General features: G+C 39.6%; 1 protein-coding gene across 1 annotated transcript in view; it reads right to left on the bottom strand.

The window, feature by feature from the left end:
* LOC120926622 (dynein beta chain, flagellar outer arm-like) overlaps window positions 1-21,100 on the bottom strand; it is a 533,844-nt gene that overhangs the window by 463,935 nt on the left and 48,809 nt on the right. The window contains 7 exon segments of the mRNA XM_040336739.1: window positions 1,924-2,100; window positions 8,720-8,871; window positions 10,933-11,086; window positions 11,516-11,735; window positions 12,434-12,645; window positions 17,393-17,605; window positions 19,541-19,663. Of these exon segments, the coding sequence (XP_040192673.1) occupies window positions 1,924-2,100; window positions 8,720-8,871; window positions 10,933-11,086; window positions 11,516-11,735; window positions 12,434-12,645; window positions 17,393-17,605; window positions 19,541-19,663 (1,251 nt within the window).

Below are 21,100 nucleotides of genomic sequence, written 5' to 3'. Positions count from 1 at the left end.
AAGCTGCTGTCTTGAAATTTGTTAAAATGGATTGTGAGAATCTTGTGAGCTACCTAGTGCAAATATAAAAAAGATAATTAAATAAAAACGATGATGAACAAATGAAAAAGTAAAAGTGACAGCTGCTAGCACTAATCACGTCTCATATACTGTGTGAAGCCAAATAAATTAAATTAAATTAATGTGCTGCTCTATCTCACCCAACATCTTCCCAAATTATAATGAATGAAATATATTTTATCTGTAAACTATACTGTGATATATATCACACACCGCTGTAAATATATATTAATGTAAATTATTATACTATATGCAAATAAATCAAATATATAAATATAGTGCCACACAGTAGGATATAATAAATAGATAATTCATAAAATTATAGGGCCACAAACGTGAATCATAGAGTGCTGTAGTGCATAAAACAGTGATATTATAATTCAAGATGGAAAACCATCCAATGTAGTTGATATATTGTTATTTTGATATACATTTATTAACTTAAAAAAAATGTGACAAACAGCTTGCAGCGGTGTTCACACTCAGGTGCTCCCCACCCTCAGGTAATGGCTGCTCACCTCTGAACGTGTGACCTCACAGCTAAGTTTGGTCAAACATGCTTATGAATTAGGGATTCTAGGCAGACTGTCTGATTCAAAGCTGCTTACTGGTGCCGTTTCCTCACATGGAAAATGGTAAAAAGAAACTCCATGGCATAATATCATTTAAAACTGTTTATTGTGCCTACAAATAAAACCCCAACGCTGGGAACTCACATGGGTTAGGTGCGTTAAGTGCACCGCTCTGTATACTGCCTAAAAGCGCTGGGTAATGGCTGGGATTGTACATTCGTCCTCTGTATGGTAGCTCACACTGTGCTGTCCCCTCCCCTACATGTGACGATACAAGGGATCCCCCTGAGAAAGATACGAAATCCCTTGTATCGTCACATGTAGGGGAGGGGACTAAATATATATCAAAATAACTTTATATCAACTACATTGGACGAATTTTCCATCTTGAATTAGAATATCACTGTTTTATGTACTACTAGATTATGATTCACGTTTGTGGCACTATCATTTTATGAATTATCTATTTATTATATCCTACTGTGTGGATCCTCCTCCTCCTTTTCTGCATTGCTTCAAATTCCAGAAGACTGAATTCAAAGGGCTCCATCCATCCAATTCTAGAAGACTGGAATCAAGGGGCTCCATTTATCAAATTACAGGAGACTGGATTTACGGGGCTCCATCCTCTGGATATGCCATCTGCCAGCCTCCAGAGACAATCTAGCTGACACCTCTTCCAGCTTCCACTTTCCCGCCTATTTTTTTAAAAACAATTACTAACCTCAAACCAAGGATCTGACCATTCCTATAGTTATCGCATAGTTATTGCAAGATTGGACCAGTACTTAATTATCGCATTTATTTATTTCCCTCTGTGAATAGATTGTAATGCATTCTCATGCTGTATTTAATAAGCGTTTTTGGTGTTTGCGCTAAATACCGCACATGAGCAATAGTGAATTTACATTTTCATTATCGCATGCATTAAGTGGTCATGTGACCGCCTTAACACATGTGATAACCTTTAGTGAATTGTGCCCCAGATTACCAGTCTGTGGCTTTTACTTTCACTGCCCAAACACTCGCTGGGGAATGGACAAGACCTGTAAGTGTATTTTAACTCCAGTAAGGAAAAAACAGCTCCTGCTCTGTCCAGCACTGTGTATATATAAGAACTGAATAGGCAGAAATATTACAATTTTGTTTATGGATTCAGACACATTTTAAGGTTTTTCTCTACATTGGTTCCATATACAAAAAGCCCCTATGTACATCAGCATAGCAGCATGCCAGCTTGATAAAGGAAATGTAATCTTCACAATGCGATTAAAGTGTTGTATTAGTTTACCTCTATATGTTTCAGAGATTCAAACAATGACAATGTGCTGCCCCTGCCTGTCTTCTTTGACAAGTGGAAACCACGATCAGATTGTTTGCTTAGCCTTCTGCTTCCTTTTCCTGTTGTCAGGTTTCGGCCCGTGTCTGCCTTGGTGTAGTGACTACCGGACACTGAGCTTGCCAGTTCCTAAACGAAGCAAGTTTACAGAGACATATTGAGTATATGATACCATGGACTAGCATTCCAGCCACTACAAAGTAGCAAATTGTTATATTGCGCTAGTCATCTATAAATGACATGTTGAGCTAAAGTATTAACTTCTGTGGACAACTAAAAAGTTCAAAATTGCTAGCTTCAATGACAATTATGTACAGCATTTTGATGCCACTACAATGAATATTAAGAATTAAGTATCTTCTACAACATCTTTGCATGCATGGGTTAAAAACCATAGAAAACTCTTCAGCATGAATAAAAAAATATACACGAAGCTTGTTAAAAAAAAATGCCCCACTTTACCACTGAAGCATAGGTGCTACACAAATACAAAAGAGGAAGACAGACAGATAGATAGATAGATAGATAGATAGATAGATAGATAGATAGATAGATAGATAGATAGATAGATAGATAGATAGATAGATAGATAATGTTTCTCTTGGCATCAGTACTATAACACTCCAGGCAAATTAGTGTTTATTCTCTCAACAGGCAATCTATGGATAAAAATACTCCTCATCAATCTGCCTTGAATGAAATCTGTTAGGGTATAATTATGCACCCACTGGGCAATCAAACATTTTCCATGCATGCTCTCCTATATGTTAGACATTTTTCATAAAAAAATGAATTTGAAGATGACAGTAATATAGCACTATTTGATAGGGTTAAATGTCTAATTATTTTCTAGTATCTAACTTAAAGTGTAAGTAAACCTACCTATCATTTTCAGCCAAGGAAGCTGCCATCTTGGAAAATATTTAATCTTCAACTGGCATGGTGCTGCACATGTGATCAGTTATGACACCAGTCATTGGATGGTTTGACAGTTTGGTTGAGAGCACAACCAATGTGACAGTTAGCAATCCTGGCATGCCGGAAATGTAACTGCTTTTTGAAACTGTTAAATTGATGGGGTTACTTCCGCTTTAAGTGTATTGCATTGCCTTATTTCTACATCTACGGCTTTCATTGTAAAGCTTATTGTATATCTTGCCCAGTATATACATATACTGTATAAAAAAGGCTGTCTTATACCACTGACCTCCCCGTCTTGGCAAAAAATACACAATCTCAACATTACTATTGCCTGGTTTTCAATAGTAATGGCACCACAGTTAATTTTCTTCCTTACAACCATCATTTACTAATAATGGTTTAGGATATCAGCTCTTTTTTTTTCCTAGCACCATACAATCCTATTTTGGTTATATTACATGAAATGAATGGTAGCATGTACACACACAATTTTACAATGATAACTATATGTGTTATATAAGATTTCCCAAGATGCATCTGAATTACATGTTACAACATCCTTTGCAAGAAATCATTATTGCAATGTGGGGAATGGAGTTTGCAACAAGAACTGTTTTTGTAGTAATACAGCATTATTACTGTAAGCTGGCTATTATTCCTAGCATTTTTTTCTCTCACTCTAAAAAGAATTCTGATGATAATCACAGAGCTTAAGATGATTTACAAATGGATTACTACTGTAGGTTAATGAGGCTCCATGGTATGTATTGAACATACTCTAACAATTTCCAATCAATGTATTTAAGAATAGGCTGAGATGCATTCCTTTATCATTCCTTGAATAAAAACGTCTACTCAAAAAGAAAGACTCAAGGAGTAAAGTCTAACAATAATGATGATGCATAGCTACATTATAAGGTATGTATTTTTATACTACAGCAAGAATTTAACTTTTAACATTTCACAGAGAAGATACAGTTGCAATAATTACTTTGGGAGCTACCAAGGTTTCTACATGACTGGCTGCTAAACACATGGTTTTATCAAACCCATTTTTTTGCATGGATGGCACCTAAAACATAGTCTGTATATAAGCATGTCAAAAGCATGTGAACTCTAGGGTATCAACTTCTTGAAAATAGTGGAATTGGACTTAGGTATTGCAATCAATGAGATTACATTAATGTGTGGATTGAAGATGCACTTCCACAAAGGTTTGTTTACTACTTGTCAGTAAAAATCTGATCATGAAAACTATCTCCTGCTCAAAAGACATTACGGAAGATGAGACATATAATTTTTTTAGAAACCTTGTAATGGCTACAAATAGGTTCTATAGACCTGGTTGATCAACAGCCCACAGTAAGGATAAATTAACTACAAGTTGAGAAAATACAGTACTTTCACTACTTTACCCTGTGAGTGGGCATCCTGCAAAGATCAGGGCAAGAGTGTATTCTACAATGTTGAAGGAAGTAAAAAAGAACTCCAACTTGTTTTTTTTTAATAAATATATATATATATATATATATATATATATATATATATATATATATATATATATATATATATATATATATATATATATATATATATATATATATATATATAAATATATATTATATATACTGTATATTATTGTTACTTAGTTGAAGATCAAACCATATCTAATACAGAAATCAAGGCAATTCTAAAGAGCCTACCATATTTATTTATTTTTGTATAACGAAATAAAATGTTTGAAGCATGCATTGCTACATTAAACTACAACAAAAGGCTCCTGTATGACAGTCTAAGGCCCCATGCACACAAGACGCTGGTAAACGCGTGTTCAGAGGCAGTTGAACAGCTTTTTCAACTGCCCCTGAACACATTCAATGTTATCCTATGTGTTCATGCACACAGTCTCGTTTATTGCCATTTTTAGGCAGTTGCTTTTAACCTCGTTTTTCCAGAAGCAAAAAAATGGGTTCAGACGCAAACGTTTTCCACGTTTCAGACGCAAAACGCGGCAAGCGATTTCGTTTATCAGCGTTTTTAAAGGTGGCCTATTTTTTTACATTAGAAATCTCAAAAATGATGGCAAATGATGAAAAAACATAAACAAACTGTAATTGCTTGCATTGCATTGTGGACAGTCCACATCTTGTGGCAGGTGACGTGGCAGGTGACGTGGCCAGGTGACGTGGCCAGTGGACAATCCACAACTTGTGGCAGGTGACGTGGCAAGTAGACAATCCACAACTTGTGGCAGGTGACGTGGCCAGATGACGTGGCCAGGTCATGTGGCAAGTGGGCAATCCACAACTTGTGGCAGGTGATGTGGCCAGGTGACATGGCCAGGTGACGTGGCATGGTGACGTGGCAAGTGAACAATACACAACTTGTGGCAGATGACGTGGCCAGTGGACAATCCACAACTTGTTGCCAGGTGATGTGCCAGGTGATGTGAACATGTGACGTGGCCGGTGACGTGGCCAGGTGACATGGCCAGGTGATGTGGCAAGTGGACAATCCGCAACTTGTGGCAGGTGACGTGGCAAGTGGACAATCCACAACTTGTGGCAGGTGATATGGCCAGGTGACGTGGCCAGATGACATTGCCAGGTAACGTGGCAAGTGGATAATCCACAACTTGTGGCAGGTGACGTGACCAGGTGACATGGCCAGGTGACGTGGCAAGTGGACAATTCACAACTTGTGGCAGGTGTTGTGGTCAGGTGATGTGGCAAGTGGACAATCCACAACTTGTGGCAGGTGATGTGGCCAGTTGATGTGGCAGGTGACGTGGCCAGTGGACAATCCCCAACTTGTGGCAGGTGATGTGGCCAGGTGACGTGGCAGGTGACATGGCCAGGTGACGTGGCAGGTGACATGGTCAGGTGATGTGGCAGGTGACATGGCCAGGTGACATGTCCTGGTGACGTGGCAAGTGGACAATCCACAACTTGTGGCAGGTGACGTGGAAAGTAATGTGGCCAGAAAATGACAGAAAACAAAAAAATGGCATCTGCAAAAGTTTGGACACCCTGCAGAGTTAATATCTTGTACTGCCCCCTTGGCAAGTATCACAGCTTGTAAAACGCTTTTTGTAGCCAGTCAAGAGTCTTTCAATTCTTGTTTGAGGTATCTTTGCCCATTCTTCCTTACAAAAGTTCTTTGAGATTTTGGCTGTCTGTCACGCACTCCTCTTCTAAGGTCTATCCATAGATTTTCAATTATGTTTGGGGTCAGGAGATTGTGAAGGCCATGGCAAAACCTTCAGTTTACACCTCTTGATGTAATCCCCCTGTGGATTTTGAGGTGTGTTTAGGATCATTATACATTTGTAGAAGCCATCCTCTCTTTAACTTCAGCTTTTTCACAGATGGCATCAAGTTACCATCCAAAATTTGCTGAAATTTTATTGAATCCATTTTTTCTTCTACTCGTAAAAAATGTTCCCTGTGCCACTAGCTGCAATACAACCCCAAAGCATGATTGATCCACCCCCATGCTTAACAGTTTGACAGAGGTTCTTTTCATTAAATTCTGTGCCCTTTCTTCTCTAAATGTACCTGTAACGGACCTATGAACTATTCTGCCTACAAAGAACTGCATGACTTGTTACAATTGGATTTACCACATTATATTCTGAGCTCAAAGGGTTAATTGTAGAGTGACTTTTTCACTGCTAAATGCTAATTGACTCTCTATTGTGTATTACCAGTTAACAGCCTCCTGCCAGGTGTATGCTAACGTGATCATCTGTGAGTGTGTATTGTTCTAAAGGTTAATTGAATTCTATTGAGAAAGGAATGTGCCTGACCAGGTTATGTTAAGTGGATCTCGGTGCCGGAACGTCTAGAGACTGATTGATTCAAGGAGATGTCATTATTTCAAAGTATCTGTATTGAAGCCCCCCCACTGTGTGAGGAGGGGGGGCGGAGATTGTCATTGTTCCTGTAACAGTTGTAAGCACATATAAGCTAGGTGAAATGTCCAATTAAAACAGTCTTGTTTGACCCTTCAACGCAGCCTCGTCTCGTTCTTGAAAGGGGCACTCTCTCTCTCTCTGGATCTCGTGGATGGGGATACCGGCGGTACTTGCATATCGCAGCTTGCCAGGGAAAAGGACGTCTCCAACGGCTGATACCCTCTCACTAGCCCGGGTAGCCGTTACAGTACCTTTGCTCATTCCGGCCAAAAAGTTCTATTTTAACCTCATCGGTCCAAAGAACTTGTTTCAAAAATGCATCAGGCTTGTCTATATGTTCATTTGCAAAGTTCAAACCTGATTTTTGTGGTGAGGATGTAGAATAGGTTTTCCTTCTGATGACTCTTCCATGAAGACCATATTTGTACAAGTATCTCTTTATAGTGGAATAGTGTACCACAACTCCAGTGTCTGCCAGATCTTTCTGGAGGGATCGTGTAGTCAAACTTGGGTTTTGAATTGCTTTTCTCACAATCCTGCGAGCTGTTCTGTCTGATATTTTTCTTGGTCTTCCAGATCTTGCTTTAACTTCCACTGTTCCTAATGACTGCCATTTCTTAATTACATTCCGAACAGAGGATATTGACATCTGAAAACGCTTTGCTATCTTCTTATAGCCTTCTCCAGCTTTGTGAGCGTCAACTATTTTCAGTTTCAGTTTTCTAGACAACTGCTTAGAAGAACCCATGGTGTGATTGTTGGGGGCAAGGTCAGATGAGTCTGGCATTTAAAACCTTTGAGATTGACATCACCTGGTGTATCCCAGACGATGATTGAGAACAATCCATGACACTGGCAGGTCTCAGCTTTGCAAAGGGGGCAGTGCATGCTATAAATTCTGCAGGGTGCCCAAACTTTTGCAGACACCATTTTTTTGTTTTCTGTAATTTTGAAAGTGTAAATGATGGAAACAAAATCTAACTTTTTTGACATATTATAAGAATGTCTAATCTGTAATTGATGCCTTTTGGAGATTTTTCCATCTTTCCTTGTTCGTTATGCACATTAATACAAATTTTTACCTGGGGTGCCCAAACTTCGATCCCCACTGTATATATGAAGCCATTCTTCCTTATGGATAGGATTTTTTTATATAAATGTATGTGCTGGATTTTCAGGTTCTCTAACTTGGCAAATAAAGTAGAGTGGAACTTATGTCAATCTAAAGTAGTACATTAAAATACTCCTAATCATGAAATGGTCATAACCTAATCTGGCCAATGAGTCCACAATCTATAGACAATAAAGGATTTCAACGGACAATCTAGGCCAACCTAAATTAGGGAAATTTGCAATTGGGAATGTTTTTTTTGTTTTTGCCTGATTGCTATTGGCTTGCACTGGGATAAGCTGACTTGAAAGTGTCTAATTATTTATCTCAGCTGCTCCAAGAGCACAAAATGAATGCTTAGATGATCTGAACATTAAGTTTTGTGATAATTTGAAAAAGTAAAGGTAATTTTTAATGCACTGGCCAACTATCACATGTAATACTACACTAGAGTGTACATAAAAGTATCTTAAAATACCTTTGCTTTTCCTTTAATTGTGCCTACACCATACACAGAGATAATATTATTAATTTGCTGGTATGATCAGAATAAAAAGAACACGCTAGAAACATTTGTCACATCAAATATCTCCTAACTTCCTATAATTGCCACCGCATGATAGCCAAACAGGTTGTGATTTGCAGGTTTTGTATGTGCGAATTTCACAGGCTTGGTGCCCCTGTCAGAAGCCTTTATATGGTATCCATGAGTAATTCTTGAAGGCCTTTACAAGATATCATCTGGTAAGCTAAAGGACTATTTGAGTATATAATGTGATGTTTTTTCCTACTGTAAATACCTCGTTTTCAGCTCTGGCTGATATGACTCTGCTGTGAGGGCCAAGATCAAATATTCTGCTCAGCCAGACTTCTTCACAATTCTTCAAAGAGCTTTCAGTTGTCAAATCTCTCATTGCCCGTTGCACTGTCATTCTCACATCTCCTGTGTGTTCTAAGGAATCACAGATCACAATGAAATGGGTCAATGTAAACAAAAACATAGAATCTTTACGTTGTATCATCACAATTTCCTCTGACAAATTCTTCCTTCATCGTAATTCTGTAATACATCGAGAAATATAAGCCTGTATATAGAATCTGTTTTGACACCAGATACCTGTCTCAGAATCCTCTGATGTAAACAGCCATTCTCCAAATCTCAAGTTGCAAACCTTGGCAATAAAGCTCAACTGTAAAGCTAAATTTGTTCAGCTGCACTGAAAGTGAGTTTATTGCTTTGGAACTATTGTGCAGTCCTGAGAGTCAGAGAATGGTTACTTGTCTCTAAGAACAATTCCATTTCAAGTGAAACTTTTTCTTTTAGGATCCACAAAATCAGCACATACTATCATACAAATCATGCTACATGTCAGCTTCACAAATATTCAAATAAACACTTAGGGCTCTTTCACACAGGAGGACCGTATGTTCGCTATTTTTCATCCATCCGTGTACGGATGAAAAAGGCACATACATTGGTCCCTATGAGGGACCCACCTTGTGGGTGTCAGCGGATGAACATCCACTGACACCCGATCTCACCCGGTTCTGCAATCCTTCGATTCTGCAGACGGAGGAAAACCATATTTTTCCATCCGTCTGCGGATCGGATCAGGTGAACACGGACAGACGGTCCGTGTTCATCCGATCCCCCATAAAAGAGAGCGGAGAAAAGACAGGGCGGTCCCTGCACAGTGTGCGGGAACCGCCCTGTCATCTGCCGGCTCAGCGGGGATCAGCGGAGTGAAAAACTGATTTAATGAAAAACTGAGGTAAACTGGCAAATGGTCAGTTTTTCATCCGTTTTGCATTGGTAATGAATGTAAAACTTATGTATGAATGTAACTGATGATAAATGGATAAGCAGCTGCTGAAAAACTGATAAGCAGCTGATGAAAAACTGATGAAATGAACGGTCAGCATGTGTGAAAGGGGCCTACTGGAAGAAGTCTGCCCAGTATGTTTGATTGATGGCTGGGAGTCCATTTTCATTTTAAATTTTCTCTATTCTTCTTGTTAGGAAATGGGACCTAGAAGCAAGTTTTTGTGCCATGTTACCCATCATCAGCTCTCCTGAGTTTTGCTGTCTCCCTTCTGACTTACAGTTCATCTTAATGTTTCTCTGATCTGTACTCCTGACATTCCGCTGAATGCCAATGTGCTAGTTGCCAGATTTCCACCCCACACTTCTCTTCTGTCATTGCTTGAGAAGTTTCTGTCAGGGCTCATTCTCTCATCTGCTCATTTCATTCACCTACAAAGGCCCAATGTACTCTGCTCCTCTCATCCACCTCCAGCACCCCATCTGTGCTGTTTCTGTCTTCTTAGCCAAGTCCGTTTCCTTGTACTGCTGCTTTTTGACTGCTTCCAAAGCTCTTACCCTGTAATGCTTCACTTGTCCTTCCTTAGTCCTCACTGTACTGCTTTTTGTAATTCAACTTTTGAACACCTTCAGTTTCATCGCCCCATAATACCTCCAGTACCCTCTCTGTACTGCTCCCCTTTATCTGCCTTCAGTGCCCCAACTAAATCCTCTTGTTCCAGTTTCTTGTCTTTTGTTTCAGTTTCTTGCTTCTCTGATCCACCTTCATCATCACTCTCTGTTGCGCCTCTCTTCCAGTGCTACTCTATCTTGCTTCTTTTGCTAGCCTCCAGCACCCCTCTGTACAACACCCATCTCCAGTGCTTCTCTGTCCCTGTATGGTATGATATGTCAGGCTAAGTCTGGGGATTACACCACATCCAATATTTTTGGACTAATTTCACAGCAATTGGAGAGCAGATAACATTCTCTAGATTTATGGGAATAAAAAAATGCACCATAAAAAGTTATCTCACAGGCAATAACTTAACATTTAAATTCATGCACATTTCCTAGGTATGCGGACAGTATTTTCTTTTTTTTGTTATTGCACCAACGTTTAGTATCGTAAAGTATCGTAGCTATGTTACAGTACATACAGGTGATGCTTAAGGGAGCTCTTATTTCATTAACACTATGTCTGCTACATACTTTGTAAGTCCATTACTAGTAAGTCACCCAAGGTCATGGCTTTTAAGCTTTCTGCAGTTACACGGAGCATTCCTCCTGTTTGACGAACAAGTTGTTTCCAGTGCCTTGTCCTCATTGCAGGGTTGCTGAGGTCTTCTATCAGTGGCAAGGTCAACTGCAATTAGAAAATCAGAGACTGTAAATGTATCAAAGCATGCTTAAAACAGATAGTATGTGGACTTTCAAAATCACAATTTTCTCTTTATATGAGAAATTAACAAAATCATAATATAAATCATCTTAAACAAAACACCCCCAATAATATATGAATACAAATAGGTTTCCTTAGCTTACTAGAACTAAATAAAAGTATTTTAACTGACAAATATATGAACTAGGTAAGGATAAAAAGTACCAAATCAGGGCACGTTTTCTCTAGGTTTCTAGTATGGCATCCGCAAAAATACATCTCTAGTTCTGTTTTCTAATTCTGCAATCTAGAATCTAGTAGTTCAGCCTTCATTATTTTTCTGATGCTTGGCCAAACTGACATACTATACGTATAATATGTGCATATGATACTTTATAAGCTAAATTGACTTACATTCATAACATTCACAGCTTCCAGCACCTGCTTGTAAACATCCCATTCCTGGACTTCTCCAGGAAGGGATTGCAGATGGGCTAGCTGCTGTCTGGTTCTCTTGTGCATTTCCTCAGTATCCATATTTTGCCATAGTTCCTTCTTCCAGACGTCATGCTCTTTAAAGATTGAATCTACATGCTCCCACACAAGGCTCAGATTCTGCAACATCTCATCACAACTATGGTAGATAAGTTAAAGTATATCAGTGAGATTCAATTCAGATATCAGCCCAATATTAAATCTTGTCTATCTTAAAAAAATAAAAGCAGCTCGAAACCAAGCAATTCTATATACAGGGTGTCCCTTGAAGATGTTAACACACACTTAGGAGTCATTGGCACCAAAGGTACACATTTTATGAGGTACTTGAGGAATGTTCACAATAAGAATTTAACATTTCTACTTTGGACCACAGATATTACAGGGTGCCTTGGCGCGGCTCTGTGGCTCACGCATGCGTTTGCAAATGCGTGCGGACCGAACCCCTGTTTTTAACGCATACTGTAGACAGGTTAATTGGTTTTCTGCAAGCTGGTCGGTAAGTAGGCTTGGTTTTTCCCTGGGCATTCCCCAGGTTTTTGTTGTTTTATACTTTGGTCCATGCTTTGCAATGGGAATCCATTGGCAGTAGACTTTCAGACCTGGATTGAGACAGTCAACATTTGCAATTACTGTACCCTTGTATTGAGGTGACATTTCTACATCCAAGGTCTATACTTGGTATGTGTGCCAAGAACACCTTAGTTCATGCTTTGTTGAAACCAATACAAGAAAATAAATACACAATATCAACTTTTTAACATGTATGAACTAGCAACAGCTAGTATTCTTATAAATACAACTACAATACAAATATATAAGTCAACCTCCACATACTTGTTCAAAATGGAGAAGTCCACAACTGTTGTTTCAAGAAGCTCCTGCAGTTCCTTTAAGTCTTTAGCTTCTTTTTGAACATTTTCCAGTTGTGACGTAAATTTCTCTATGATGTCAAAGGCTTCTTGTGCTGTACATTCATATTTGTAGACTTCAGAATTTTCAATGTTAGAACCAAGAGTGTCAAGTTTACGCTGAAATGTTTCTAAATCCTAAAATGAAGTTTAAGATAATGTAAATAATATCTCTGAAAAATAATAAATTGAAACACTGAATAATTCAAGATAATGTTCTCATTCATATTATACTGGGGTAGTGACTTGTGGAAATGTAAATCCAAGTGTTTACATCATGTGCAGTATGTCGATTTAATTGGACAATTACATTGTTTAAATAATGCCCTGCAAATGTCGGAATATCCTTTTGAGACCGTCTTGACACTTTGAACCTGAAACAAATGGCAAAAGCCAGCCTTAGACACCTAAAAATCTCACCAATGAGAATCTGGCTCAGGGAGCGGAAGAAGGCTGTGCACATACACTGGGAAAATGCTTTATATTTCTCCTGTGGGCCATGTATAACAACTCTTTGTGGCAGAAGATGGGTGAGGCATATGTAGACCTTGCCTATGCCTCAGTGGCGGCTGGTGCTCAAAGTTTTTGGGAGGCACAAACAAACTGAAAAAAAAAACATCATATGCCGCCACTGTGCCCACTAAACACAGGCAGTTTCCCCCTCAAATACAGCCAGTTTGCCCCCTCAAATGCAGCCAGTTTGTCCCCTCAAATGCAGCCAGTTTGTCCCCTCAAATGCAGACAGTTTGCCCCCTCAAATGCAGACAGTTTGTCCCCTCAAATGCAGCCAGTTTGTTCATCCCCAATTGCCACCAGTTTTTGCCCCCAATTGCAGCCAGTTTGTGCCCCCAATTGCCGCCGGTTTGTGCCCCCAATTGCAACCAGTTTGTGCCCCAAATTGCCGCCAGTTTGTGCCCCCAAATTCAGCCAGTTTACCCCCAGTCTGGCACTTACCTTCCTCGGGTCAGCACCATCCTCTCCACGCTCCCTCAATGTCTTCTCCTGCCCTCGATGATGCTTCAGCCAATCAGGTGACCGGTAACCAGACCCGGTGCACCTGATTGGCTGAGAGGCAAGGCAGTGTTAGGGAAGCGATTCCCTAACACAGAATTGTTTAACCAGGGAACGCACAGCCTGTGTGCCCTCTGGTTAACCATCTGTAAGCCGATTAGAGCTCACAGTCTCCAATCGGGAAGCCTATTAGAGCATCTCGCTCTAATTGGGCACTTCCAAAACACACCCACCGCTGTTATTCAGATGGCCGGTGCTCAACAGGGGGCTGGACACCTGAATAGTGGGCGGCAAGGCAACAATAGATCAATTCATGCAATGCATGAATTGATTTATTGTTGAGTGACGGGTGCAGGAGAGAAGGGGTGGTGCTCCTGCGCCCACTATGGACGCACCGCCACTGCTATGCCTACTATTATAAGTGAAATATTGCTACGGAGAGTAGAAACACAAAACAGAGTGCACCAGATCATAAAAAAACTGTCTTTAAAAAAAATTGGAAAATTGCACTTACACTTGGATCAGGACATATCATCTGGAGTATTCCTCTTATGGTAAACCAGGACACACCAACAGATACCAAATACTCTCCTACTAGGAAGCCAGCGAACAGGAAAGACATTAGCAGGAATTCCTGCTAATGTCTTTCCTGTTTGCTGGCTTCCTAGTAGGAGAGTATTTTGACATGGACAGCTTTTTCTGTCTCATTGTCACAGATCTGTCCAGCATCCATCCCTCACTCTGAAGGTAGTCATCTGTGGATTTCTCAAATTCAGAACCATCTTGAGCACACAAAAGACTGAGTTGTGGGGAGAATTCATTTCAGGGTGGTCTATCCTTTTGCTAGCTGCCCAGTGAGAGTGTCTTTGGCATTTGTTGGTGTAACCTCATTTACCATTAGAAGGATATTCCTGATGATTTGTCCTGACTCCTGACCAAGTCACTTTATTGTTAGTGCATTTTTACCATTCTTTTTTAGGTATTTTATCTGTACAATCTGTTGCAGTTTTTTGTGTTTCTATTTTTGCATGCTTATGTGGCCTTTTGATATGTGCAGAGCTTGCAAGGACAAACAGATTTTCTGTGGTACTAGTGAAGCACAGTACATCTGTAGTTTTTTATTGTTATGGAGAGAACTTTTCTGGAGCTGACTCTCCAATGCAATATAATGGTCAGGCTTAGAATCTCAAATCATATACTGGCATATCAAAGTTATTGTGCTTTGGCAATGATAATATGAAAGTACGCAAACATGGCTGATCATTTTGTGGCTATCCACAGTGATCTATCACTTATTCATAATAATACCTACATTTATGATATTATATAAAAAAAAGATGATCTATTATTTTCAACTTAGTTAAGACAACATAATTTTCCTCAAGAAATCAGCAGGCTATTATTATGCAATTTTCTGTGACACCATTTAACCCACACAAAATAGCATATACATTTCATACACTGGATTACAAGCAACAGCTTCATTTTAAAGTACTCTTATAATTAAATTGAATTGACCTCTTCCAGCTGTAGGGTTTGCAAAATAGTACCTAATTGTAAAAACCTTTAAGCTTCACTTAATAAGCTTGACCCCCTCAACCCTGTAATGAAAGAAGTGTTGCTTTAGATGCTTAACATATAATAGTGGAAACTGAATACAAAGGCAGACGATACCATTTTTTTCTGTTGAATTTACACTTCAATCAAGGACATCAGAGCATCATATTTTGTTGCAGTGAGTATGCTTGTGACATCATTTGTTGACTTTTTCAAGAAACTAAACAGTGCAGGGCAGCATCCAGCACAAAAATGACCATCTCCTCAGGCCCCGTACACACGGCCGAGGAACTCGACGTGCCAAACACATCGAGTTCCTCGGCCAGTTCAGTCCTGGAGCCGCCGAGGACCTCGGCGGGCCGAGTTCTCCCATAGAACAACGAGGAAATAGAGAACATGTTCTCTATTTCCTCGCCGAGGTCCTCGTCGGCTTCCTCGGCCGAAAGTGTACACACGGCCGGGTTTCTCGGCAGAATTCAGCCAGAAACTCGGTCGGAAGCTGAATTCTGCCGAGGAAACTGGTCGTGTGTACGGGGCCTCAGGCCTCGTACACACGACCGAGTTTCTCGGCAAAAACCAGCAAGAAACCTGCTGGGATTTTTTTTTGCCGAGGAAACCGGTCGTGTGTACATTTTTCGACGAGGAAACTGTTGAGGATCCCGTCGAGCCAAAAAGAGAGCATGTCTTCTTTTTCCTCGATGGGAATGGAGAAACTTGCCTTGTCGAGTTCCTCGACAGCCTAACACGGAACTCGACGAGGAAAACTATGTGTTTCGCCCGTCGAGTTCCTCGGTCGTGTGTACGAGGCTTTACTCACAGTTATTATTTGAAGAATATGGTCCCGCAAAGACAAAATGTTACAATAGCATGTATATGCAATATTTGTTCCACATAATAATCACAACCAGATTCATTTACAAGGTAAAATCACTTTCCTTGAAAGGGTTTGTGTTATTTAAATGTGGATAAAATAAGATCATTTGTATTGTTCTTGGAACTGAGCAATAGACTTTTCACATATGTGTTATTCACATTGGGCCAGATCCACAAAAACCCGGCGCAACGTAACTTTTTAAATTTAAGTTACACAGCCAGAAAATTTCTACCTAAGTGCCCGATCCACAAAGCACTTACCTAGAAATTTTCGGCTGTTTAACATTATATCCGGCCGGCGCAAGGCGTTCCTATTCCAATGGGGCGAGTCCCATTTAAATTAGGCGCGCTCCCGCGCCGGCCGTACTGCGCATGCTCACAACGTCATTTTCCCGACGTGCTTAGCGCGGTTTTACGTTGCGCCGGGTTTTGAGAATCGCGACGGGCATAAAAAAAAATACGAGTTGCGGCGGGGGAAAAAAAAATTTGAAAAAAAAAAAGACGGCGACGCGGGATAGAAGGGTCTACTTTTACAAGGCCTAAACAGTTTAGGCCTTGTAAAAGCAGCCCTAATTTTACGATTGCAAACGAATACTTACAGAGAAAAAAAGGAAGCTGAAAAGCTTTGTGGATCTCTGTAAGTGCTAATTTGCATACCCGAAGCTGCATTTCGACTCGAAATGCCCCCAGTACCGGCGGATGCGGTACTGCATCCTAAGATCCGACAGTGTAAGTCCCTTACACATGTCGGATCTTCTCCCTATATTTTGGAAACTGATTCTGTGGATCAGTTCCAAAGATAGAAACAGGGATACGACGGCGTATCAGTAGATACGCCGTCGTATCCCTTTTGTGGATCTGGCCCAGTATCTTTAGGGATCTATGATCTAAATATCTTTAGACATGGTTTCAGTATATCAAAACTACCATGAGTGTCTAACCAAATTAGGGTTGTTTCTTTCTATATCAGAGAGACAAAAGGAATAAACGTATATAATAGAAAAATGTACCCCCTCTATACCATACAGCAATAACAAAGCCAATTTTTCTTAGGTACCTGTTAGTCAAATGTACCAAATTTACACTTCTTCAAAGTAATGTTCATCACCATCATCAGCATCATCATTTTACTTTGTATGGCTACCTTGCCTAGTCACACAAGTTTAGCAGAAACATTATGGGCTTGGGTCATGAGTTATATTGTCACAAGTTATAATGATCATTATTTGCTATACCAACATTTATTTAAGCATGCCAAATGAAAACGGAAAATAAATGTGACAAAGCTGGAAAATATTTATTATTATGGCATGCCTAGTGAATTGAGCCTCTATGTGTACATTTACAAACATTTATGCTGAGAATTCTAATATTATGGCTTCTTTAGTCACAAGCCATATCATTTTGCATTAACCAAAAATTGTGCTAACTGATGAACCGTTACCTTGGACACAATGTCAGCTTCTTGTTGTATCCTTGGCCCCAGACGTTGTTTGGCAAGGGAAACTTTGGTCTTCATAGTGTTCCAGCGTGCCGGCATTGTCCTATAAAGTACTTCACATTCAGAGGGAAGAATCATCTCATGCTTTCCTAATAGGCTTACAGTCTTCTGTAAAATCGCAAACTGTACCTCCATTTCTGCTTGTTTGGATGATACCTAGTATAATGCAGAAGCAGTAGAATTGCGTTAGAAACAAACAAAAAAAACAGTAGGCAAAGTTGCTATCCTAAGCAATAAACGATTGGAAAACGATTTAATTCCCAAGTACAGATAATTACGCTGTCAATAGCAGTGTAGGAATAGAGCATCAGGAGTTACATCTATGACAAATACATGTTGATTGCATAACTAATCAAGGGCCCCATCAACTCTAAACCTTTCCACAGATATGTCATTCTATTACGCACATTTGTAATAAATTGCTAACCCAACTTATCTCTTATTGAAAAATTGTAAATGCTACTGCTCTGACCATGTAATTAGCACAAAATGATAATGACTAGTCAACTTATTATAAGCAGATCACTGAGCAGCAAATGATATCACCTGTGATGTATTTCAGTTATCTTGCAAACCTGGCCTGTTAGTGGGCCCTGAGGACAGGGGTTGATGACCACTGTTCTAAATGACATATGCATATGTTTTCTATAATGGAAGTTGTGTGCAAAGTTGATGCTAACTATCACAAGGAAAGAAGGAAGAAAAAAGAAAGGAAGGAAGGTAGGCAGAAGTAGAGGGAGAAAGAATAGAAAGCATGTAATTTGCAGTGCAAAAAATCGAGCATAATATTAGGGTCAGCTTTACGGAAAAACTCCTTCAGAACACTTCAGTTGCAAACCTGAGAAAACCTGTGAGCATTCTACTCAATATGAATTGTCAATACAACTATTTTAATCATTTCAAAATATGTTTCCCGCAAAGAAGCTCAAGCTACTGTATGTGCTGACTTTGACAATGTTGTGCATTAAATTAGACATTATAAAAAGCTGTGTTTAATGATACAAAGAAATAGTCTAGTTTGGAAGATCAGGACATCATGCAATACTGTGATGGCCTTTGATCCAGGGCATTACTGCTCGATGAAGATGAAACATGAGTTTGTACTCTATATATATATATTTGCTAGCCACTCATGAGAACTGGCAGCTTATCCCTCTACAAGGATTCATCCTCTAATTAATGTGTGCTGTGGGCAAGACTTGATGTATGATTGGACTAAAGGCCAGCCAGTACTAATTGTAGTCACATCCAGTTATGTTAAGCAGATCACATTATCGCAAACAAAACAGGTCAACAGAAAATAACTCTTTAACTTCTGCCAACAGGACTAATACCTAATTTGTTTAATTATAGCAAAAAAAAAAAACATGCCTCACTGAGCTGATTTGTTCCTGTTTTCTATCAACGCAGTATTTAATAAATAATAGTTTAATATAAGGAAAATTAGATAACAAGAGTTTTTATTTTAAATTCTAATAGAGATTTTTTTCTGGCATTAACTGTTTTTAATTCATTGTGCTTAGGATGGCAGTGTAGTGATCTATTTAATCGTGTGTTTAAGCTTATATCAAAATGTCTATCAATAATATTATATTAAAGATTACTTGAATATAATGTATATATAATCTCATGTACACTGAGGTCAGCTTCCCCAGCCCCCAATAAATAGTAAAGAGCACTATACTACAGTAACTGATAGTATAACTAAAATTGTTGTAATGCCTTCTACAGTATATGTTAGCAAATGTATAGCTTAGTTTCTGGAACAATGTAGTAGTCTAATCCAAGGTTTAATTAAAAAAACAAGGAAAAAATTTACTGAACCATTGCCATTTTTTAATTGAAAGCAATTGAAGAGCATGTTCAACAACACAGTATTGCAGAACAATATTTCTTATATTTCTACAGTGATAGGCTTGTTGATTTGACTAGGGAAGCAAAGGTTGAATAAAATAGAGCATAATTCTTAGATTACATATAACACAGTACAGTACTGACTTATGTCAGCCTTGCTGCTTAAAACATATATACATTAAAGAACATGCAGAAGGGAAGGTCAAAATTAACATATTGCTTATAAATGTATCTTACCTCATTAAAAAGGCGCATCATCTTCATGAATGATCCAGTATCTCTCTCCTCTCCTGTAATGCTTTCAATCTGGGGTTCTGTCCTTCTCAAGAAGGAATCTAAATTCTTTAATGTTGCAGATGTCTAAAAATAAAAATAAATTAAAGTTGAACTCTAGGCAAATAGTTAAAGAAACCAATGCAATACATGTATTATATAGAATACAATGGGCTAGATTCACATAGACTTACGACGTCGTATCAGTAGATACGCCATCGTAAGTCCGAATGCGGCGCCGTCGTATCTATAAGCGCATTCTCAATCTGAGATACGCTCATCTGTTGCTAAGATACGACCGGCGTAAGTTTCCTACGCCGTCGTATCTTAGCTGCATATTTACGCTGCCCGCTAGGGGTGTGTGCAAAATGCAAATGATCAAGATACGCCTATTCACGAACGTATGCACGGCCGTCGCATGTAAGATACGCTGTTTCCGTAAGGCGTTTTCAGGCGTAAAGATAAACCACCAAAAAGATGGCGCAGCCAATGTTAAGTATGGACGTCGGACAGCCGTCGAATTTCACATCGTTTACGTCGTTTGCGTAAGCCGATTCAGAATGGGGCTGGGCATGGGTTACGTTCACGTCAAAAGCAAGGAGTATTTGCGACGTGATACTGAGCATGCCGCGCATGCGCCGTAGGATCGGCGGCTTCATTTACATGTATGGTAATGAATCGTGAATTCATTACCATACAACACGCCCCCTACCTGCCTATTTTGAATTAGCAGGGTTACGCCGGGCCATTTGCGCTACGCCGACGTAACTTAGAGGCAAGTGCTTTGTGAATACAGTACTTGCCTCACTATGTTACGTCGCGTAGTGCAAATGGGATGTGCTACGCCGACCTAAAGATAGGCGGCTGTACCTGAATCTAGCTAAACATGTATTTTTCTGCACCCAGTTCTGAAATTTACATCCTGCCAGAGAGTAGAACCAGATTTTTCTGTACTCACTTAAAGTGGTATTGAACACATTTTTTTAAATGCTGACAGGCAAGGTTTTTATGACAAAAAAAGACCCTAAATGCCTATTCCGGCCTGCCAGCAGTAATGCGCAGCTAGACCCCATTTGTGGCCCTCTAAGGAAGACTGGTGGATGATGGAAGTACTCAGGGCCCATGGAATCAGTTCTGAGATTTACACAGTCCTACCAGACAGTAGAACCAGACTTGTCGTATTATATTAAAGCAGAACTGACAAGCAGGTTTTTAAAACAGAAAAAGCCTAAATGCCTTTCCTGGCCTGTCAGCCATCATGTAATTCTGAGCCGCACATGCACAGTTGGCACCCGTGCTCTGCCATGGTGATGTGACCCCTGTGAAAATGCTTGCAACTCAGACATTTCAAGCAGCCAAAACATACAAAACCGGGAAGAAGATCAGATGAAGATGGCAACACTCTGGACCAGTGGGATCGGTGACAGTACAGCACTGGAGGAACATTATGACAGGTAAATCTGCCAAAATGTGCTATTTAATGTTGCATACTAGTGCACTATGCATATACCACCGGCAAAGGGT

The sequence above is a fragment of the Rana temporaria genome, chromosome 2 (assembly GCF_905171775.1).
Source record: "Rana temporaria chromosome 2, aRanTem1.1, whole genome shotgun sequence".
Taxonomy (NCBI): Eukaryota; Metazoa; Chordata; class Amphibia; order Anura; family Ranidae; genus Rana; species Rana temporaria.
This window is presented reverse-complemented; position numbering and strand designations above follow the sequence as displayed.